The sequence below is a fragment of the Anser cygnoides genome, chromosome 6 (genome assembly GCF_040182565.1).
Source record: "Anser cygnoides isolate HZ-2024a breed goose chromosome 6, Taihu_goose_T2T_genome, whole genome shotgun sequence".
NCBI lineage: Eukaryota > Metazoa > Chordata > Aves > Anseriformes > Anatidae > Anser > Anser cygnoides.
The window spans coordinates 23,619,473-23,643,456 of NC_089878.1; the positions used below are offsets into that span (position 1 = coordinate 23,619,473).

The 23,984-nt window shown below is 41.0% G+C and overlaps 1 protein-coding gene across 2 annotated transcripts in view; it reads left to right on the forward strand.

The window, feature by feature from the left end:
* Positions 1–1,361: 1,361 nt before the first annotated feature.
* FIGN (fidgetin, microtubule severing factor) overlaps positions 1,362–23,984 on the forward strand; it is a 103,630-nt gene continuing 81,007 nt past the window's right edge. The window contains exons 1-2 of one of the 2 annotated variants that reach the window (XM_013171341.3): positions 1,363–1,865; positions 2,650–2,819. In XM_013171341.3, the coding sequence (XP_013026795.1) occupies positions 2,795–2,819 (25 nt within the window). In that variant the 5' untranslated portion in view covers positions 1,363–1,865; positions 2,650–2,794. Of the gene's footprint in view, positions 1,866–2,649; positions 2,820–23,984 lie in introns of both variants that reach the window. The other variant, XM_013171345.3, reaches the window with a different exon arrangement.

A 23,984-nucleotide genomic window follows, 5' to 3' on the forward strand; every position in this document is an offset into this window, starting at 1 on the left:
GTGAGCCAGGAACATCTTCAGTATCCTCAATAAGCAGAAGTTTGTCTAGCTATGTTGCTATGTCCTTTCATTTCCAATCTCTAGGCACAGATTTGTCACCTGGGGAGTCCTGGTCTCCCAGAAGAGTCTTCAGCTATTGAAAATCATTTTGACTTGACTGAATAGCTTCATGGACCACATGAATCAGGGCTTCCTGCTCAGTTTTCCTCTTATGTTACCTGGTAGAATAGGGATTGGCTGAGACAGGTCACAGCAGCTTCTACTGGCAACTACTGAGCTTTGTTTAGGCCTACTGTATTACTTTCAAGAAAACCAGCCCATTCCCCTTCCTCCAGATGCTAATCCCCTGCAACTGGTCTCCTCTGCCTCCTCCACAACACATACTCCTAGCGTGTCTTCCTAAGAAAATGTAATACAGCTCTTCCACATCCAGGATGGACAGACACCCCTCCCAGGCATCCGTAACGCCTCAGCAGGACCAAGAGGAGAGGCAGTGAGGCTCCGGGAGCACCGCAACCCAGAGCCCACTTACAGCACCCAGACAGCGTGGCGTGGCCCCTCGTTACATGAAGAGGTAAAAACGCCCTGAAAGCCGCTTGGGGTGTGAAGCCAGGAATGCGGTGAGCCTCGAGTGCAGCCCTCACCCCCCTTCCGACTGATGCAGTCACGGCCGTGTGTATGGGTGGCGGGGTGCCCCGGCTGGGCAGGGTGCCCCCATGTAGTGGGCCCAGCGTTGGGCCTCGGCGGGGTGAGCCGTAGGAAGACCCGTTTGCCAGAGAGCACAGCCGGTGTGTGAGAGGGAGGGCCCGATTCGTGCTGCGTGGCCACTTCACGCCTTCCCTACCGGCACGACGAGGCTGGGGAGCCCCGTCTAAGAGCCCCCCGGGGAATTCCTCTCAGGCGAGGGGAGTCCCCGGCAGCTGCGGGCCGGGGCGGCTTCCCCCGCCGAGCCGGAGCCGGAGCCGGGGCCGGGGCCGCGCGGGCAGAGGGAGGTGTGGCTGCCGGGGTCCCTCAGCCATTGCCGGCTACCGGGAACGTCTCGCCGCGGCCGCTCGCCGCCGAGCCCCCGCGGGCAGCCGCCGGATCTCCCGGGCAGAAGCGCGGAGACGGTGCGAGCCCGCGTGGCGCTCGCCGCCGCCCCGGCCGGGACCAGCCCGCCGGCGCCGGGGTACCTCGCCCCGGCCATTTTCCTCGGGCGGGAGGCGGCGGCGGCCAGCGACACCCGGCTCCGAGGCGCAGAGGCCGGGCGGCGGGGCGGGGGGGGGAGCCGCGCAGGCCGGGCCGGGCTCCCCCCCGGCTCCGGCCCCGGCCCGAGGCGGCCGCGGCGGGGCGGACGGGCGACCTCCGCCGCTGGCTCCCTGCCCCGCGGCCGCGGGCCACCGCTAGGCCCCGGCCCTCCCCCGGGCCGCCGAGCTCCGCCGCACCCGGAGGGAGCCCCGCCGCAGCCGGCAGCCCGCAGCCCCCGTCCCGCCGCCGCGGGGAGCGGGAGCGAGGCCGCGGCGCGGCCGTCCCGCAGCCCCCCGCGGGAAGCAGCGGCCCCGGCGCGCAGGACCGCGGAGCGCCCCCACCCCCCGCGCCGCTCCCCCTTTGAAAACTGATCTTTGGCTCTTCGCGTGAAAGTGATTTGAATTTGGCTCGGCGGCGCTCTGCGCAGGCGTCCAGCTGCTGGCATGCTGGCTCCTTGCAAAGCAGCTGTTTTGGGTTTGAAATTCCAACATGGCAGAGGCTGCAGTCAGTCTTCCCTTCAAAAACTTGGAATGATTTCAAATCATAGGCACCTTCACTTAACCCGAGCCCCCATTCATCAGCAAACACATCGGATCGATGCTACTCTAACCTATCGGGTGCTCGTACCAAATCTCCAGGTAAGAGGATCTCTCCCTCTCCTCTCTCTCTCTCTCTCTCTTTTTTTTTTTTTTTCGGTGTTCCTACCACCGGTTTAAATTTTATTTAATCTCAAAGCTCTCCGAGACAGCCGTGTATTTTTTAAGCGCCCGCTCGTGCCCGAAGTATTTTGTCTAATTCGCGGTCGTTTTTTGATGTTAAATACTCCGCTCTGCTTTCCTAATCGTAGTCTGGAAAGTCCAGCTATACAATCGCAGTGCATGGTTTTTCCTCCTTGGTCATTGCCAACAATAGTAGGCAGATTAAGAGTTGGCGATCGCAAGCTCCCTCCCCACCTCCTCCTCCTAATTGGATTTATTTTCAAGTTGCATTAAAAATAATAAACTGCCGGTACGGCGGGGCTGGACTTTGAGACAACTAACTTCGGAGCAAATAAGTGCAAATAAGAAGCTCGCAAAACAAAAGTTGGGTTTAAATTGCTGTGTCTCGGCTGGGGGGGCACGGATATGTCAGAGGAGCTGTTGCAGTAAAATGTAAGCACATCATCTTGGAGGGGGTACAGCGTGGTGGGCGTATTGTTGGCTCGGAAGGGAGAGAAAGATGTATAATTTAATGGTATATACAATCCACTGATCCTATTACTATCCTCCCTGGAGCTCTTGTTAGTTTCAATGGGAGTGAGTGAAATTGACATGGACTTGCATTCCTGGTCATGTGCTTTTTTTTCCCCCTTTCTTTCTTCTCTTGTGATCTGAGATCCCCTTTTTGTTGATGTTGCTTTCCCACTTAATTATATGCATGTAGGTTAAATGAATACCTGACGAAAGGGCCCACGTTTCAAGGCAGTGACATTTGATAGCTGAGAGGAAAAGTGGCTTTAATGAAAAGCAACCTTTGGAATTCCTGCTTGTGAAAAATCCAATTCAGCTTTTTGTGCTGCCAGCAAGAAATGATCAGTAGCACCAGTGTTTATGGTATGTCCGTTTTGGGATCTACTTCCTTTGCATCTAAATAGCAAAGACAAATTTAAATGGCATGATAACGCACTGAGGACTCTGCATGCAAATATTTTGTAATAAATACCTAATGTTTAATAGTATATTTTCACTCGTGTATATATAAGCATTTTTTTTCTCTTGCTATCATTTGTTTATCATTTCTGCTTTGATTATAGCATTAGTTTTGTCTATTGTATTGATCTCAGTTGTAAAACCTAAAGTTGCATGTTACTAGCAGTGCACTGTATACACCACTGAACTCCAATGGTATGTAAATTAGTAAAACTCGGTGACTGGAGAAGGGGAGATTGCGTAGCTATGAATATATGCACCTATATGTCTACATAGTCATGCATACATGCCTGAAATGCATCTTTTCCTTTTGCAAACTAATGATTTTTTTGGATTATTTACTCGAACTCCGTCCGCTTTTCCCTCTTTTACTTTCAGCGTATTCATCTGCTAGAGGTTTTAACTGTTGTGGGGTGGGGGTAATGTTTTGCATGTAAACAAACAAAACCAGTGTTGTGGCTGACTGTTTAGTTCTGTTTAATAAGTGCTATTTCATGCTCAGTTTACAAGTGTCTGGTTCCCACTGCTCTGTTCTCAACGTGTAGCAGAATGAAATAATCAGGTGCTGAAACTGGCTTCATTTTAACGGTCACTCTCCAGTCCCCCACGCCGCCCCCTCCTCCAAAAAAGTCAGATAAAATGGAGCATGGGGAATTTCAATAGGTCTCCTAGTGGTGCAGGAGATGCACCTCAAGGTATGCAATTAAGGCTAAAGAACTAACAACAGAAGCGACTATTAGTCTGTTTTGTGCAACCAAAAAGGGGGTACGTTCACTTTTAATAGCGTGTGGTAGCAACAAATAAGGATGGAGAGAGACCCTAGGAGAGAGAGAGCGTGTGCGTGTGTGTGTGTGTGTGTGTGTGTGTGTGTGTGGTTTGGGATAAGGGGAGGTCTGGCGTGTGTGGCTGATGATCTCTCGTAATAACATATCTGAATGCAAGAAAGAGATTGAGAGAGCAGTTGCACAATATACACTCCTATTTTGGTGTTGTAGGTGACTATATTGCTAAACATATCCCGGGTGCTATACAATGGGAATGATCTGATTGCATTTTGCATTTAGAACTTGTTGACTTTGAAGCGATCAATAAGGCGACTGTTTATTTTAGATGCACATAATTTGCCCTGAGAAATGTTTTAAGGAGGAGAGCGAGCGAGCGAGAGCGGAACATTTTTTTTTTTTTTTCTTCCTAGAGCTGTTGGAGCGAATGTGATTGCCAGATGGGAGATTTCCCTCTGTGATGTTAAAGCTGTAATATATATTCAGAGCAGATTGGACTGCTGCTTGTGATGAGGAGGATATTACATTTATAAATTTTAAATCGGGAATCGGACAGTATGCTGAGAGCTGAAATTGGATGGTGTGGACGGTTTGGACTGTTAAATGCGATTCCCAGATAATAATAATAATTACAGTAGCGGTAATATATATACGTGTAATAAACACGGTAGTATCAGGCAGCGGTATGTATACTATGGCACTTAAGTACATATTGCCAGATATGGTTTCTCCTCTCTTCCCTCCGCATTCCCTAAAATGTTAAGGGTTGGAGGTGGTGGGGAGGGGGGTTCAAAGCCCACTCTTTAGAGAAATCAAACGTAACGGGGCTCTTTTCTGAGGAAAAGTTTCGCTGCAATTCTTGCTGGGGATGCACCTCTGCCTGAGTTTTTGTTTTGCCCATGTATGTGGCCTGACAGTGCCACAATCCTGAACGGCTGGAAAGTGGGAACTAGTCACACTCCAGCAGCTCTGCTGTTGCAAATTAAAAGTGTGTTGTGGTCAGGAAATGAAAGCTACAATGTCTCTTTTGAACAAGTCGTTTATCAAGAGAAACATCTATCAAGCAATGACTTGTCACATTGATCCTCTAAAAGTTAGGTCTGAAGTGGAAGCTGCTTTGATGTTTTTGATCCCAAATTTATAAAATTGAAAAAGCTGGAGAGAGTAGGACCGATTTGCACTTAAAAATGACTCCTCTCAGGGCGTGACAAAATCATCAAGTATCTGTGATACAGAGCTGGTAAACCAAGGAGGTATCGGATCTTCCACCTAATTTTTATTTTCACGTTGAAACTTTACCTTTGCCATGCATGCATCTGTGTTCGTAGTTTTAAAGATCCTTTCTGTATGCTTGTGCATTATTTCATCAGGGATATTTTCTTGCTCAGGAATACATCTGTTGCTTTCTAATTGAGCCTTTTTCCATAGTTGTTTTTTGAGATGGTATTTATAGCATTCAGTTTGAGGAGGCAATCTCAGATATCTTTTTTTCCCTCTCATCTCAGTCTTGTTTCTCCTCCTGTATTTTTAATCTCGGTTTCACCTCTCCTCCGCATGAAGCAAAGTTTTGTTTACTGCCAAAGTAACGTTTATTGCAAATGAGGGTATGTTTGGAGACATCTGTTTGCACAGCTTAAAACATGTTAAGAGTCCTGCTAAGTGTGTCTTCCCCTCCTCATCCTCTTTTTGTTTCCATTTTTGACATGTGAACTGTACTTTCATTCTCAAGAGAAGCAGCGTATTTCAAATTGAATATAAAGCAAGGTTTCGAGACAGAAAAGACCAAAACAAAGTCTAACCTGATCTTTTCCCTCGTCTGTGCTTATTTTCAGTCATTTTAGTTGTTTAGCAACTTTTTAGAAAAGTTTTTCATTTTGCATGAAGTTTGTGTTTGGATTATCAGGGAATCCCTCCAACTGAATGAAAGAGAGGGGTTTGGTGTGTGTGTGTGTTTTCCTTTTTCTTTTTTTTTTTTTTTTTGTTTCTTTTCTTTTCCGCTAAGGTATGAGGGAAGTCTTCCTTAAAGCAGGATGCTTTGACTTCTTTTCTTCAGTGTCACAAATGAGACTAATACTTATGGATACTTGATAGAGACCCATTTGCAAATAGGCAGCAAACAGCAGCGTGGTGGGAGTTTTGGTGAGTGTAATACTTGCTAATTAATCATGTTTGAAATGAAGGAATCATAGAGTGGTAATAAAGGCTCATTGTTGTTTGATGTTTGTAACAGGATGTGACTCCTACATGAATCTGGCAGGTTTGGGGTTTTTGTTGTTATTTCCCCCTTCATAATAAGATACTTTCTGTACACAAATTGTTTTTTATTTATTGGAACATCTGTGAAAACATGTGTATCTGCTTCTCTTATTTCAGCAACATTTTAGAAAATATGAAGATTGTATTGTTATTGATCTCTTCATCATACAATTCACAGGAACAAATGACAATCTGATGTCATTAACTATTCTTTTATCCTTAAAACTTTTTTGTTTAAGTGGAGTTTTTTCCTCGTTATAAAAAGTGTACTACTCATTTTTTTATGACTGGTAAAATAGCTTTTCATGAACTTTTGTGCCCTACTTGCTTACACATTATAGTAAGGGACAGTAATAAAACATGTATTTCAGAATAGTTTGTATGCTAGCCCTTTAAAAATTGAAGTGTAAAAACGTTTGGATGCTGGGTTTGCTTCTTTGTTTTTTAACATTGCTCTTATCGGATATGTCATCTTTAGGCTTTAATGTTCATCTTTTAATTAATAATAGTGCTGTATATGGTGGAGAGAGATGTGATAATCTGTTTCAGACTGCAAAGCTTTAGTTTCAAATTTTAATTAATTAATTGAGGCTATTTTATACTGCATGAACAAGGTTTAAAATATGCTTTTGTTTAGATGGTCTCCTCCTTTTTTAAAATATAAATCCTAGAGGAAAATGATTTTGTACGCTTCCCGTCAATATGTTTGTTCAATGAATGCATACAAGAAGCATTGAATGATCATAATGACAGATCATAATGACTGGTCTTCCTGTAGTCTTAATCATCAATTATTAGGCTTATCTGCTTGCTAGGAGTGGGTTTAATGGTACAGAATCAGCATGAGATCTCTGTATATGAAACATTTGTATGTTGTTTATAACAGACTGAGTTTTTATCTAGCATTCCCAGATCTAATAATAGAAATATTTGGCTCTTTGCCCCGAATCAATATATCCCTTAAGAGAACAAACTTCACATAATACTTTCATAAAGTGCCAGATGTATAAATACCGAGTTGATAAATTTAATTACTGGGGTTTTACATTGATTCATTGATCTTATGATTGGAGGAAATTGTTCTGCAGACATTTCTGAAATATTGAAAAATATAGCGTGTCAATAAAGCTTGATTAATCGATCAATCAGCACTTTCCCCCCCTCTTAAGTCATTGATAAGAAAAGGCATAAAATAAGTATAGAAAGAATTTGGGATAAAGTAATTAGGAATTCCCATTTGCTATTAGCAGAGCATATGAGAAGCAACACACTGTGTCTGTGGGGAAAAAAAAAAAAAGATCAACTTTGAAGTGGAATTGTGCATATTGGACTCGATCCTTAGCTGGTATAAAATGGTTTAGCTTTAAAGAGCTACAGTGATTTACAGTTCCCAGAATCTGTCCCACGGTGGCTTTTTTTTTGTGTGTGCGTGTTTTTTTTTTTAGGTTTGTTTTTTTTTTTTAGTACTGTTCTTTGGTTTATTGGAAGCTGTTTAAAATCAGATATTATGGCTACCAAAATATATGGAATTTTAGATAAGCATCTGATCCAAAATGAACAGTATAGCTATAAAAGTAATTTGAACAGCTGTAAATTCAGGATTGCGTATCCCTGATATTGTTGCAGAGTATTAAACTCTTGCTGCTAGAGATGCTATCCTCTAAGTGAAAACTTATCTTCCTTATGGGAAAGACCACTTCAGGGAACTCTAGGCTGGGAAAGGACCTGGAGCTTTTTGTTGCTAAAATAATAATAAAAAATTTCCAATAAATAGAATTAGATATAAGGATATTTTCCAGGTGAAAAACCTTACTGGAGCATTTGGCTCCATTTCTACGAGGCATGTGACCTTTTCACCCTATGTCAATGATATTTTTATAGAGTGTGTGAGAAATGCAAGCATGAAAAAATCCTTAGGATCATTCTATTTTTATTTAAAAAAAATAAAAAAAGGAAAATAAAAGATCTCTGAATCTCAGAAAACAGCATATACATCTCCTTTACTGAAACTGCTTTCCTTTAAAGGACGATAGCTAATAGAGAAGAACAGAGAAGAAAATCCACTTGCAATATGTTACCGTAGGTTCGACAAATACAATCTTATCCTTCAAGGAGCAGAGAGTCCTAGGCTGTAATGGAGGTCAAAGGAAATCTAAGGCTTTCAGTCCTTTAATAATTGTACCTGCCACCCCCCTGATCAGCATGTTAAAGAGGGTACGTGTATATGTATTATGTTTCTCTGAAGATAATTTGTATTTGCAGCAACCTTGTAAATACGAGTGGACTTCACTACTATTGCTTCTAAATACCTGTTGATGTTGGTCTAGCTGTGTGACAAGCGAGGGTAAAATGGAAAGAGTAATAGTTGGTCAGTCTTGGTTACCGGAGTCTTGAGAAACCGGGAGGGAGATGGGGCTTTGACAGGTCAGTGGGAGAAGGGGAAGGATCCGAGGAGGTGCAATCTGCAGAGAGCACCGCTGATTAGAGCACGCAGAGTCGTCTGCTGTGATGAAAACGTGGAGCTCATGCTTCTCATTTGCTGAGGTATATTGCTACGAGGTATCGACACACACAGTATGGTAATAACAATATTGTATGTCTGCTCCTACCGTGCTGGTAACGGTACCTGTCAAACATATCATAATACCGAACTACCTGTTTAATCATGTAAGCAACACTCCTTACTACAATGGCTATTGTATTTGTACAATAGAAAGAACAGCCTTGTGTTATTTATTATATTTAAATAATGGAATAAAACTTTTTGTTCTTTAAACTGTTTTTCTGCATTTGAAAAAAAAAAGTTTCATCTGTCTCAGTTATAATTAAAAATAATTCAACTACAGATGACTTATGTCACTTGCTGCTTTTTTATTTTTTATAATATGCTATTAAGTGTGTAGTCTAATGTGCCATGAAACACTGAAATAGCAATTACTAGTCATATTATTTAGCTGTTATTGAGGAAATAGTTTTTCTGTTGTTTTAAAGTATAGAACAGCTATTGCTATTTAGTTAAATTTCAGGTATCTTGAAAGTGATGTGGAGAAAAATGCTGACATTGTTTTGATCCGATAGTAAACTTTGGTGATGCAAGTCCATTTTTTCTCCACATTTGGAAATCGTGTATTGCTTGGACTTTTGTTATCCATTTTTAACGCTTTCCTATTCTTCTTTTAATGTGACATGCACTCTCTGTTAAAGCAAATGATTTGTTTTCTGTATTATTTACCATTATTTGTGTGGCTTTTTTTTTTTTTGTATGTGCACATGTCATGCTGGTTATAGTTTGGTAATGGTAAATTGGTTTCAGTAATCTGTATTTTATTTGGAATAAGAGCATACTCTGGTCCAACTTCATGATCTAAGATAGCTGTCTCACATCTAATTAAGCAGGGTCTGAATGAATGATTCTCTGGTATGGGTCATAATTAAACTTTTTGTTTCTCATCTTCAGTTTCATAAAATACTTAAGGGGCACATGAATGCATGCTTGTGTAACTCCTGCTAATCTGAATGGAAATTGAAAATGAATGTTGAGAGGAGATGTGAGAAGGGGCTGGAACTGGTGGATTACAGAGGTTTGTGGCAGGAATGTGTCTTCATGCTCTCATTCAAGTCCCCTGTCCCCCTCCCCCCATTTATTTAGAGCAACTGCTATTTGATTTGCCTTTTAATATGTTGCAAATAACATCCCTATTTTCCTCTGAGAGGTTTTTCTTCCTTCCGTCTCCTCCGTTCTAGCATGCAAGCAAGTCATTAATAAAAAGCATTTATATAGTGAGCTTGAATTATCACTTAATAAAACTGTGAGAACTATGCTGCTGCAGAGATATTCCTATCCAGCACAACAGATGTTACAGTGTGTGTGTTTCTTCTGGAGACGTGGTGAGGGGAAGAGCCTACAATTACTTTATGTTACTGAGTGACAGCAGAGGGTGGATGGGAAGGATAAAGTTTTATGCAGAAATGATGAATCCCTGACAATAGTATCAATATTGACATTTTAAATATTATGAACTGATAGCCCTGCTATGCAAGCTTCTATGGTAGCTGTGCTTTTAGATGAAAAGTAGCTATTTATATACCTTACGGCTCAGTGTGGTCATGTTGAAAGTAGGAACATACTCATCATAGATTCTGAGAAAGCACAGGTTAACGTCCCCTGTCTTCTTTAGACCTATCTGATTACTTCAGCCTCCTGTGTTGACACAGAAAGAAACAGCTAGATTCTGTGCTGGAAGAATAAGGTTTGCAAGCACTGACTGATATAAGGTATCCCATTGTGATACCTAAACCAAATTTTAAAAAATCAAGCATCCTTTTCAAGTAAAACTTGAGAAACACAGAAAGGAACAGCAAAGATGTATCTGAACACACTTGAAGGTGCACCATTTACTTTCAAGAGATTTCTCCCATCACTCATGTATAGCTCCACCATGAAGAGTGATATCAAAAGATCTCAGAAAAGTAACTATTCTTTTATGTCTTTGGGAACTCAGATGCTTACAAGATTGTTTCTGAGAAGGAAAAGAATTGATCCTATTTTCAGCCCCTTGTTGTTGGCATTTGTGGACCACATCACTATATACAGTACTGTAGAAACACATTCTTGGTAAATGAATACAATTCTGTTTCCTCTTGCAGCTCTAAAAGTATAGTTCAATGTTGTTGCATGCAAAGTCTGTTTGGACCATATATTTTTTATGAATCTCTTCCTGCAATCTCTATGAAATTGTTGTATTTAAAATACATAAGTTTAATGAAGAGCTTTAAACTTAATTGGCAAGTAATATATATGATTAAATAGAGGAATTCAAAATGAAAATAGTGTGTTTTGTTGTTTTATGAAAGAAGATAGGGTTAAAGTCACCTGTGACAATAGGTGAACTGGATATCATCACCATGCAGTCAGAAAACTGCTGGGTTTAAGCTAGCAAAACTCAATTATTTTTAATATGGAAGGAGTCTGTAAATTTTCTAGCTATTTAGCTGAATGTACACTTAATTTGCAAAATCTATTTTTGTGGTTCCTATTGTTAGATCTGCAGCTTTATATTAACTACGTACGTATGCTAGTGCTGTATTGAACGTACCATAAATATCAGGCAGGTACTCTATTTTAAAGATTTTAAAGTAATTTTTCATGTCTTTATAGAATTTCTAATAATTCTTTATTTCTTACTCTCTGCTTTTGATAAAAGCTGAAATAAATATATTTTGGAAACCGTTCATGCTGCAATTAACCTTTTCTAATAATTGATTTTCATTTTGTTCTTTGACTTTCACTCATTTCATTTCATTTCACACTCCTGTCCCATGCAGGAATTCTTTATGCTACAACACTGGTGTGTTTTTCTGCTTTCAGTTTACAAACTTTAGTGTTAACATTAATTTTGCTGATGCCATGGTATTCCTACTGAGAAATGTTATCTCTTTTCCAGATTAATATTAGTGTTGGTAGAGAGCTGGAGCTGAAACTCGGTAAATGCCATGTAACAAGCAGCACAAAGCACTTCTCGTTATTTGGCCCCTAGCGTTTGTCAACACGACAGACATATCAAAAGCACACCTTAACACGCAGCGACTGTCTCTGTTGAGACATAGATAGTTAAGAAGTTTGAGAAGCTTTTTCTTTTTTTTTTTTTTTTTTTTTAAGTTACATGTAGGTAAATCATATCTGATTGTGTGCTTGTAGAGATTGAGTACCCAGCACCTTAATTAATGACATTTTAGAAGTTTTCATTAGTTAAAAATGTTCAAGGAGTTACAATGTGGTATTTCTTCCATCACTGAGCAGATTATCCATGTGGTACAGAATAATGGACACACTGACACCAGTAGTAGTGACTGGAGTAGCGATTTTCACCACTGATTAGGGAAAGGTGTTTTGTTATTTCTGGAGTAGGCAAATAGCACACAACTATTTATTTTTCTCCAAGGTGTCAGCTGTTTAGAGATAGTGGAATTCCTTGCCATCCATTACCAGCTAGTAGTTTTTAGCTAAAGTTACTGTTCCTTTCTGCTTGGGAGCTGCCAGAACAGCTGCAGCTTGAGCTTGAAGGCTCTGAGTGGCTGAGATAACATCACGAAGAGTGTTGCATCTCAGCAAGTGCAATTCAGGCTGCCACTTCTGGTGCTCTGCTATCAGAGGCACTGAGTCCCTGCAATCTGTATGGACTTTGAATATGCAGGCTCGCAACAAATCGTAGAAACCAGGTGAGGGGGATTATAGGGAATTTTCCCCAGAAAAAGGCAGGCATTAGCAGTATTTGTACTTACTAAATGGTACGATCTCTCTCTTTTGAGGTATCAAGGGTCTGTAATAGAGTAAATAGGGCTTTTGATTTTTCCTGGTGGTTGTAAGAACACATTTTGAATGCGTCAGGACAAAAATATGAGTAAAAGTGCAACAAGCGACTCATTTATGATTTTGGATGGAGGAAACTTTAAACGTAGTTTGTTAATGTGTAAACATTCCAGCGGGCAAAATGCACAGTAGATGCTGCTGCTCTAATTGCAAAACCTCCCTTCGTTACCTTCTCCCACCTCCTGATCCCCTTCTCCCTTCCCCCACCCCCCATGGCTTTTTTAAACAATTATGGGCATTGTGCTCCTTAACGGCACATGGTTACTGTAAAGATAGATGTCCTCAAATAATGAGTTTCTAATAATAATCAGAGTGAGTTAGATTAAACTGGTTTTGTATAGCAATCTTACAGTGTGAAAAAGTACACCTAAAATCCTGAGGTATATTTACAGGAGCTAAGCCTATTTACAGAGAAGTAACCCAATTTTTGCACGTTCATGGGGAGGGAAGAGTAGGGGGGATGTTTATAAGTGCCTGCGGTTTTGTCCACCTGCTTTAAAAACTTCAGGATAAGATTTATTTTTTTAGTGCAAAATTCTGTTTTAGTTTCTAATAATAAAATGTGTTTTAAAATCACAACATACTAATTAGCTGTTGTGTTTACACTGGAAAGGTTGCATCCCTTCAAATGGCTTCTAGCTGTGATCTTCTTTCTCGCAGTTGCTTCCTGTGCCCCGCCACATACACTATTTTATTGTCTTTTATTTGATTGTATTTTATTTTATTGTATTGTATTTTATTTTATTGTATTGTATTGTATTTTATTTTATTGTATTGTATTTTATTTTATGTTTTTCCCATGAAGTATATTACATTAGATTTGTTGCTTTCTTCCTCATTCAAAAGTTTCTTCCCTCATCCTGAAGGGAAGCAAATGGGAGTGCTATGTACAGTAGCAGATAATCATTACTTTAAGTAGTTGTCATTATGTTGGCTAAGAGAAACGGTTTTCCTACCAGGTATCAGATCAGCAAGGCTGTACAATAAGCAGGGTAAAATAGTTTAACTTAAGGTTTAGAAATACATATGCCGTTTAAATGGAAACAAACCCCCAAATCTCCCACATACCTTTTGGGGTTTGGCAAACAAAAGCTCACTTGTACACTCTAAATTCCCCAGGGCCTCAATTTGCAATACCATTATTTAAGCCTGGCGGGTACCAAGCCATTGCAGGGGAATAGGCGCTCTGCTCCCTGTTTTTTCAAAGCCACCCTGTGCCCCCTCCCTGCCCACCCGGGCCCCGCTCCCAGCCTCTAACGTGTCCTGCCCCCGTGAGATGCTTTTGTGTTTGAAATACAGCAAATGTGGGAACGCTGCGCTTCGGCGACGGGGAGAGGTGCCATTCCCCCATGCCCATGCACCGAACTCCATCGCCTGGCTAAGATCAGGGCTGTAATCACTTTAATATCTGTTGTGTCCTCTACCAGGTGACCTGCAGTCTTTCACTGTAAAGATAAGAGACTCTGATATAATAAGTTATTTCTTCTCCAAGTCTGATCTAGTCGAAAATACTAACCATAAGCTGTGGGGAAAGTTGGACCCGCTTAATATGCTCCTAGGGTGCTCTCTGGGTATCTGCTGTTGGGTACCGACACCTGGCCCCGAACCACCGTAGCCCGATGCAGCACCGAGTGCTGCAGCTGTATGTGTTCTCCTGCCGATAAAATGGCAGTCTGGTTTGTCATTAATAAGCTTGTCTTTTGAAATAGCACTTGAGGTGCCGTTCTGAGCTTCAGAGTGTGTACCTGTTAGTGGGAAGAGCTAAGAAAGAGATGAGCTGCCTTCCCGAATGTGGGCGGAAGGATGGTGAGTAATACCTGCCTTGGCATGGCATCTGCCAGGAGCCCACTGGGTTTTTTTCCTGCTCTAGTTTTGAAAGGTGTAAGGTAGTCTGATGAGCAGAGGGGAAAAAACAAAAGGGAAAAATACTTCCAAGCAAATCATTACAGCATATCTCAATGACTGTGCTCCACACTTAGATTTAATTAGAAGACAACTGCACTGGAAAACCGGTCATTTTAGTCATAGTTAACGACTGGTTCTCTCCTACCCCCAATCACAACCGATTATACGCTGCGTTGTATAATGTAATTTCCACAAGAAAATTAAGTACGAATAGGCACGATAGTATTGTGTAGTTGCAATAATGAGGTTTTCATTAATGATGTTAATTTATCACTTAACTATCCTTTTAGAGGTGAAAATAACTATTTTCCTTGTGTTTTCTTTTTACTCTGTGTGCCAACCACTTTCAAATTGGCGTATTTTGTGCATATTTTAAGCAAAAGACTGTGACTGGATAGCTATTAATGTGTTCCTTACATGGCAAAAAGAAACGCTGGATATCCATGTTTCTTACAGGATAACCATTTTCAGGAGGAATCTCTTTTATGTTGTAATATAATTTACCAGTGTATGGTTTCAAAAGTGTCGTGGGTAGTTCAACGCTAGATTCCAGACAAGCAAGTTTGTTTCCTGGTTAGCTGTAATAAGACTTACTCGGTGTCAGTAGTAAGATAATAAGGATAAAAAGCATGCATGGCTTAAGGGAAAAAAAAAAAAAAAAGCCATGCATTTACGTTTGTGCACCAAATTCCACTTGGGGATATGCTCGTTGGGCTAACAAAGTGCCTTGTGGGCTTTATTTCAACTACCGTGTGATTAAATTGGTATATTAGAGCTTTTTACCAACTGCCAAAGCAAAATTTTACCCTGTTCTTATCCTGAGATGTTTTTGTCTTTAAAAAGATCCACACTTTATTACTACACGGGTGGGTGGTAAGAAAATTTATCATTGTTATTTGTTGGGTGTGGCTGTGTTAGAGTCTGGATAACCTGAATTCGAACTGATGTTGGGTAGATTTTTTTAATTTTTTAATTTTTTATTTTAATTCCAAAGCCCAACTGTGGAATTGATATATCATCTTAAAATTTCAAATCTATATTTCATGAAGTGTGCCAAAGCACCCATGAGCTCATTAAGAAAAGACTTTTTCAATTGTATCTTGTGTTTATGCATGTATTTATACTTGACAGGAATCCTTTAGAGGTTTGGTTTGCTGTATTAATACTTACAGTGTCTTGGAGCACATAAAATATACTTTAAAAAGTGAAAGGAGAAAGCATTGCTTACAGATGTAGTTCCAGCAGCTTCCTCTGTATTTTGGTACCTGCGGGCAAGTCCCTTGGCCAGACACCCAGCCTCTAGAGGGCAGGCCAGCAACCTCCTTGGCCAGACCCTGGCCCACGCAGCCCGCTGCAGAAAGTCCTAATGCTGGCACCTACAGACAGCATTCTGTTTGTGCTGCACAATAAAATCTCTGGGTGTATTTTTCATTATTCCCTCAGTTTTGCTGTACTAAGTGGTTTGCTTTTCCTTTTTTTTTTTTTTTAATCTTGGGGAGGGCTTTTTTGTATTTGTGTTGTTTGGTGGTGGTGATGGTTTTTCTCACCAGCAATGGTCGTTATGAATGTGGAGACTCAAATCCTCTGTGGTATGATCATGTGGTCTATTTACAGTTACTCCTTCACCTGGTAGAAATCTTCTTTAGGTACGCACTGTTCTTTGCTGTAGTGAGGACTACAGAAGCCAGCCCACAATATTGTAGGCTTGCAAAATTAGGCACTAAAATTCATTGTGTATTAAAATCTAGATAATACATTATTTAGGTGTTACTAAGCCCAGTTTACCCTACTCCAGTTGCCTAGGTTCAGTTCCATGACTCTTTTTGTCTTGCAAAATGCCATATGACATTTTTTTGTTCTCCTATGGACCATTGTTACAAGTGCTGATATTTATGTGAAGTCAGACTTGTTCTCCAGTTCAGCTGTTTGACCATGATTCCATCCTCCAGTATATCACCATTGGAAATCAGAGGGCTTCCAATAATTCAAATAAATCTGTTGGTCTGCTTCAGTTTTTCATTAGATGTGTTGAAGTAGAACAAAAGAGCAAATATTCTTGGATTTGGTGCCATAAAGTAAGACACCCCCTACATCCTGATCCACAGTTTAGGTTTGGTCTAAGAATGTGAATATTTGTGTTTAGGGAAAAAATTATATGTAAGAAATTTTTTGTTGCATACAGTGTCATTAAACAAGTATGCGACCTTTCCTAAAAGTGTACTGGTTTACCTTGGGCACTTTCTGCTAGAAGATTTTGAAGTATTACTTTGGCAGTTCAAACTGAAGTGTAGTTGGAGCATGTACACTTCAGGAGGAGAAAAGTATCTCTTGCTGATGGCTGCATTAAGTCCTCCATGGAGTCGTACAGATAGGCCTGTTGCTCTGGGCGAACTTGCTTCTTGGCTTCTTGAATGAATGCAGCATTTTAGCTACACATTTATCGTTGAGGCTTGAAGCTTAACTGCATTACTGAGTTTCTGCATTTCTGTACAACACAGGGAAAAAATGAGAAAGAATCCAGCAAAAGTTATGGGAATTGGCTTTCTTTATTTTGTAGGTCACGTCTTGTAATTGGGAGATCGGTGCTCAATGCCCACTTAGCTTTCCAACTTTTTATTTAAAAGAAACTAAAAAAAAAAAAAAAAGAAAAGCTGCTTGCTTTATGAAGTGTGTGGTGTCTGCCTTACAGGTAACACTGGATCAAATTTGTTGCGGGAGTTGGCCACTTAGCAGTGAGCGGTTTGGAACATGTATTTAGTGTGTTCCTAGGTTGATGCAACCCCACATGGAAAATTTTCTGTTGCCTTAAAATGTCAGAGTTTTTGTCAGTCTTATGTACTGACACAGTTTATGGACATGCGGGGGAGAAAAATTCCCAAGATGAAGCATGCTCTGTAGAAGCACTAGGTCATATTTTTTATGTCTTGATCATCTGTGGCCAAAGTATAGTTGATTTCCTCGTGAAATAATGGTGGCATTGTTTTGCGATTCGTCAAATCTGTTTTTTCCCATGGGCTTGGGACAGTCACTAGTGTGTCACTTCAGACCTTGCATGCACCCAGGTTGCAAACACGTTCTTTCGCTTGGCACTGCCTGGTTGGGCAGGGCAGGAGGGGGCCCGATGTACAGCAGGAAGCGCAGCACCTGGAGGGCTGCATGGCCAAACCTTTACAAACCTCATCCCTGTAGGCTTAGGGGTGTGCTTAGAATAAGCTTTAGCTGTCATGGAAAAGGGGTGGAAATATAGTTAGGGTATCTGGTCAGTCTTAAATAACCAAGTTTTTTGATGCCAGAGTGGTTTACAGTCAGAGACTGTCCCTGCTGATCTGCCTGGGAGAGAGCAATCTTTTTTCCCCTAACTGCCAGTAGAAGACTGATCTCATGCAAGCATTTCCCTTATTGTTGTCCTCCAAAAAACAGTATCACAAGCCCTGTCAAATGAGTGGCTTTTACAGCTTGCTCTGGAAGCCAAGAAATTCAGGCGATGTTGAAGGGAGTGGGGGAAACCAGTCCCAGAGCCAGAAGCATCCCCTCCGGCTTCTGGCAGGGCGATGCTGCAGCGCCTCTGCCCATCTTGTCTGTGGCAGAGCCAAACAGGCTCTCAGGTGGAGCGAAAGAGCAGGGACAAGAGAATATTCCATGAAGGTATTGATAGAGTTTATGGGAATTTAAGTAGTTATATGGGGAGAATGATTCAAAGTGAATTTTGGTGGGAAGTGTTAAGCACTGAGCACCTCAAATGTAATGGTCTTCAGCTTTGCTGCTGGAAGGTCTGCCCGTGTCATGCCTTTGGTCTGAACGTAGAAAGGTGTGAATTTTGTCCTTGTGGAACATTGTAGCTCTGAAACATCGGAGAGGGGAGAAAAATAGCAAAGGATTTTTTTTTTTATTTTTTTCTCTCCTGAACAAATGAAAGCAAGAGCAAAGCCTTGAAGATCATTTTAGAATTCAGGCTCCAAATTTCTCTTTAAGCCATTCTTAATAGAAACAGTAAGTTATAAATCATCTAAGCAATTACCCGAACACTGAAGGAGTGGGGCCCAGCCTGGGCTTCAGCCCCAGATGTTTCTGGACTACAATAATGGCCTAGCCCAGATATTTACAGCTTAATTTCTGTTCATGTGCACTTGTCCATAAATGGTTCCTTTTCCATTTCCAGTTCAACAACCGAACCACTTATAGTAGAGAGTGATTTAAACTTGAATGATGGCAAAATGTGAATAGAGACAATTTACCTCTGGAAACTTTAAAGTCCACATTTCCAATATTTAAAATGTAAGTTAACTCTTGAACAGGGCATGAATTGATCAATAAGTGCCCCTTTTTAAATGTCGTATTCTTTATAAGATGAAAAATAAAAAATCTGATTTAAAACAATTTTTTATTTTATTTTATTTTTGCTTAGCTTTGTTGCACTTCAGAGCAGAGCCTTTTTTTACCTCCCTTTAACACTACGCCACCTAGCACTACTCGCGGGGCAAGCCAGTGTACGTAGCCTCCCTACTCTCCCCATTCCTGTCCTCCCTGCTCCTCCCAACCAGCCCCATTACTTGAAACTAAACAAATTGAAAATAATGATTGGTAACCATCTGCTGTGCTGAAATTCCACGTACAGCAGTTAACTCCATTTTACAAAACAACTTCAATCTAGTGAATTACAGTGCAGTTCTTGGTGGCAGCAGACAGCAACAAGCAGTTTGAGTTCCTCTAGACAAAGCGGCGTGCGTGGGGAGCGTTATGCAGAGTCACTCGGTGGTGGTGGGCAGAGGGAGGGAGGCAGGCTTTTGCCTTCAGACAGTTCAGCGTAATGCATTTGAAACCGGACTGTAACCACAGCCTAATTGTTTCATCTGATTAAAAAAGAGGCCAGTCCATAAAACTGCGCAGACAGGCAATCTTACAAGCGTGCGCCCTTCAGTTTGGTTTTCTGTTTCTGCAGCTGTAGCGTAATGCAATGACCAGGCTGTTCGGCTTTCGGTCACTTTCATGCGACTTTTAGGCTGCCCAGTGAAAACGTCAACCAAAAATTAGATTGTGTAGCTGGTCAAAGTGTATCGAAGAGCAATAATTATTCATAGAGTTCCTGCGAAGAAACTATTCTGTTGATGCAGAACTGTAACAAGGATGTAGTAAAGCACTCTGAATAGTGACGGGCTGCCACACAGCAGATATTCAAATAGTGACAGGCTATGATGTAATATTAAAATAGCTACCATTATCATCTATGTTTTTAACTCAATTTCGGTTATTTGAGCTTAGGTTTTGATCGTATATAAAGAAAGTTGCTTAAAATGGGCAGTATATTGAGTTCAAAGGACCCATACAGTTCATAAATTCTCCGGTGTCTACTGGATTTTTCATCAGGGAGACTTCCAATAAAAATGATCTATTTTAGAAATAATATTGTTTAGTAGGTTGAAATGTGGTGTAATAAAATTAGACCTTCAGTCTTCTAAAGTTACTACTTAGATGGCACCCTTGGGATGGTAAAATGGCTGTATAAGCAGATGAATCAGACAGTTTCACTGATGGATACATTTGTCAGTCTCTGTTACAGATATAATATATTCTTATATCTGTAATCCTGACACTGTTACATCCAAATGAAATCAACATGAGGTTGTCATCTTTAAGCAAATATGTTAAGTGTTGTCTTTTGTGCTTTGGATTTGAAAGAAAGGGGCCCAAGGGAGCCAGCATCATGCAAATGGAACAAATCCCATTTCTTCTGAGCTGTGCTGTTTCCCCCTTCATGGCAGCTGGCTGTGTTATCTTTGTGTGTTTCTCTGAGTGCTGACAATTCTTTCAGTGATCTAAGTTAGGGCACATTAGAAAGTGGAAGCAGCTGTCTGTCGTTATACTGAGAGACGTGTTTGCTCTACTGCAAAGATGAAGGACCATGAATCCTTGACACACTCTCTCCCCCCTCCCCCTTTACTTTCCAACATGATCAACATTCAGACGCACAGATTGTCTGCTTGGACAGTTTTTTGTTCTGACTGACAGCATCTGGCATAGACAAATTTAAAAATACATAGCATGCCATGCTTGGAATTGGAACATCCCTTCTTTATTAATCTTCTCATTTAAACCATTCATTTACATTTCAAGAAAGGTTACAGCTTGATATGGTTGAAACATTTATTTTAAATGAATAACCTCCTAATGAAATACCCTGAATGAGCACCAAACAGTCAGTGTTCATTAAAAATTACACCTGATTAGTATGGCCTTGGAACTAGTGTGAAGACATAAGATTTCCCCATTGTCTCGATCCATTAAAAAAAATATATATTTAGCATGTGTGAATGTGTGTGTGTAATTTTTTTTTTCTTTTCTTAAGCACAAAGCTAAATGAGAATTGTGTTTTCACTTGCAACCCCACATCATTTTCAGGAGTACCATGTTATGAAGCACTAGCCTTTAAAATGCTATTTGTCTAATTAAATGTGTTTTTTTTCTGGACAGAAACGTTTGAAGGAAACACCTAAATAATGTTTTGTTTTGTTCTATTCTGCTAAGGCATTTATGATTTGAGGGACAAGATGCTTTATGAGTTGATGTAATCTGAAATCCCATGTATATTTTTTCTACTGAGAAGTATTCACGTGTTTGTATGCAGTAATTTACCAGTAAAATACAACTGAAATGGTGGACCACCCACTAAAATGTTTATGCACGCGCACATGCACATATGCACACATACATCCTGTGCACTCTCATCTTCACGATCCAGGTTAGCAACACAGACGTGCTTGTCTAGCATTTATGTAAAAATAATATGAAAATTGGCCATACCAGTCACAATATGGACTTTGAGTCCAAGAAGGGAGGAAGAAAAACCTCTTCTGCTAGGCATTTTAGATGCTTTATATCACTGTGGACTGCAGCTTTAGCTACTTGCAGTACAGAAGGAAAAAAAAAAAAAAAAAGCTTCCAGAAGGGAGGGGAGGGGGGGAACCCCCAGTATTATAAAACAGAGGACTGTTCAAGTGCGTGGCAGTAAATATGTAAAACAAGTATCCTGGCTTATTTGGAGAGGAAAGAGATGCTGCAGCAGACAGGCTCAATTAACAATTGTAAGCAGGAGAGGACTTGTATTCCTTCGGTAAATGTAGGAGAGGTCATTTGCTTTAGGATAAATTCTGACAAATTTCAGATAGAGACGTAAAGGCTGGAATAAATATAACAAAAGACTTTCAGTTGCACATCATGCATTTTGTATTTGGAATGGGCATTTATATTTTTTTTCTTAGATAATAGATTTATTTTTTTATTAATGTTTTCCTGATTAATATATCTTTAAATTAATTGACTGTGAAACACGCATTTGGGGACAATAGGAATTTTAACCCAGGCCTGAAATATCATTTATGCTTTAAGAAATACATATATATCTTAGTAATTCCTAACCTATTTTTCTTTTTCTGAAGGAAGCACTAAGATGATAAGTTTCCAGTGTAGGTTTTACTATGCTAGTTATGTGTAATCATAAAAGTGAAATCAAATTTTATTTTAAATGAAATCACATTTTTTTCCCCACAAACTGTTCCATTTCTGTGATAAACTTCTATTTTGATTTTTTTTTTAATGACTAGTTATAAAGGCTTGTACAGATCTGCATCTGTAAGCAAACTGGGAATAGGTTAGAGAACACAATTCCCTGGTGTAAAAAGCAAGGTTTAGCAGTAATGCTTTTAATCTGGACTTGTAGAGGATTCGGGAGCATCCATAGATCTGCTTCAGTAATTACCATACCCCAAGTGGCACTGGAAGAGACATTTGCCTAAAAACTTGATGTCTTCATTACACTGTTTACATTTTAATTAGAAACATGAAAATTAGTGATTCATACGGACAACTATAGTTTAAGTGGGTTTGCTCACTATCCAATAAATCATAGAGGGGAAGGAAAAAAAAAAAAAGGGAAGGAGAGGAAGGAAAAAAATAGCAACCCCCAACCTGCATCTACAAGCAGCAAACCCTCTCGAACCTTGCAGTTGGAAGAAATAGTTTACTAGGAATCGTTCATGGGAATAATGTTTTGATACTAGAAAACGGTTAAAATGTGTTTTTTATTGTATCGGAGGTCAAATTTCCGTATAAATTAGCAAGCGGAATTTTGAAGATAAAGCTACTTGCACATGGTACTACGTGTAAGCAAATGACGTGTGGATAGGATGCACGTATGCAGCCCGTGCGTGCATGTGTCTAAAACTGCAGCTGCATCAGGGCGCAGAATTGGAGTAGGAATATTTTGGCAGCGCTGAGCACTACGTATGGCTGCAGGGGAGCCAGCGCAGCCTGTTTCAGCACGTCTCCATACATACGCGTAAACATTTGTATAGCTGCACACGGGGATGCACGTACACAAATACACACGCAGAGACGCAGCCGGAGAGGCCGAGCACCCCCCCCCGGGCTCTGCACGAACCCGCCGGCAGCACCAGCGGCCCCAAGGCGCCGGGCCGGGGCCGGGGCCGGGGCCGGGGCCGCGGCTCCCGTCAGCGTTCCCGCCCGAGGCCGCAGCGCGGCCGCTGCCCGCGCCGGGCGGCAGCGCGGGGTCGGCCGGGCCCCGGGGCGCAGGGGCCCGCTGCCGGCTCGCATCTCAGCGGTCCGAGAGTTCAAATCCCGCTGCCCCCCAGCAGGGCTGGGACCCCAGCTAATGGCTCGGGGATGCAGGGGTCATCGCACCCGTGGTCCGCAGCATCGAGCCACCGCGCCAGCGTAGTTGTTTCCTTTTTTTTTTTTTTTTTCTTTCTCCCCTGCTCCATAACTCACTGTCTTGCCTTACGCCTGTCCATCCCCACGCCCTTACCGTACCACTGACGATACGCAAAACTGCATTTCAGCTAAGAAAGCTTTATAGGTCTTATTCCTTCAGCTTTCAGTTCTGTCCACTTGATTTTGGAAATGTTTTTCTTGGGGAGGTGGGGGAATTGTTGTTTACGCTATTAACTTTGTGTGGTGCCAGTGCCACGTAGGCTTGTGGGGCGTTATGCCGACAGCACCTGGATAACCAGCGCTGTTGAATGGGAGAGTGAGCCTCAGTGGCAATAAGTAAAAACTTGTTGGTTTAATAGTAATGTCATTTTCTGTAAGCAAAAAGGAGGTTTCCTGCTCCCGTGCCTGTTAGTCAGAAGCTTTTTGCTGAAATCCTTAAGTTTTACAGGATAACCTTCTTCCAGAACTCTCATTTTGCATTCCGTTATTTTCTTTATATATATATATATATATATGTAAATATACATATATTTATCCTTCCTGTGTACCTCAGATTTTCAGACAATGCATGATATAAATCAGAGTAAGCCTTTTATAAAGCTGTTTCACGTTTGCCAATATGAATCGTCTTTTTGTTCTTTCATCATTCAAGTGCTATTTCTAAGCCAGAGACTTAAGTAAACCCAAGTATATCTTGTGGCTATTTTAATACAATATATAAGCATTTCACGTGACAAAAATAAACAAGTGTCCCATTTTTGCATTTGTTTTAGCATCAAAACAATGCTTCAGTTTAAGTCCAACACTTTCATTTAATCTGAAGCTTTATTTTCCATTTTCTTAATTTAAGTTTTTGTCAAAAGTCACTAGAGCTGTCTCTAATTCTTGGTAATGTGGCAGCATTGTAATGAAGTAACTTGGGTGTACTCTTTGTAGTGCAATTGAGTTAGTGACAGTGCTCTGTCTTCATTTGTTCTGTGCTTTTTTTTTTTTTAACCTGTCGTTTTGGGTGTAGGCATGTTATAAATGCGA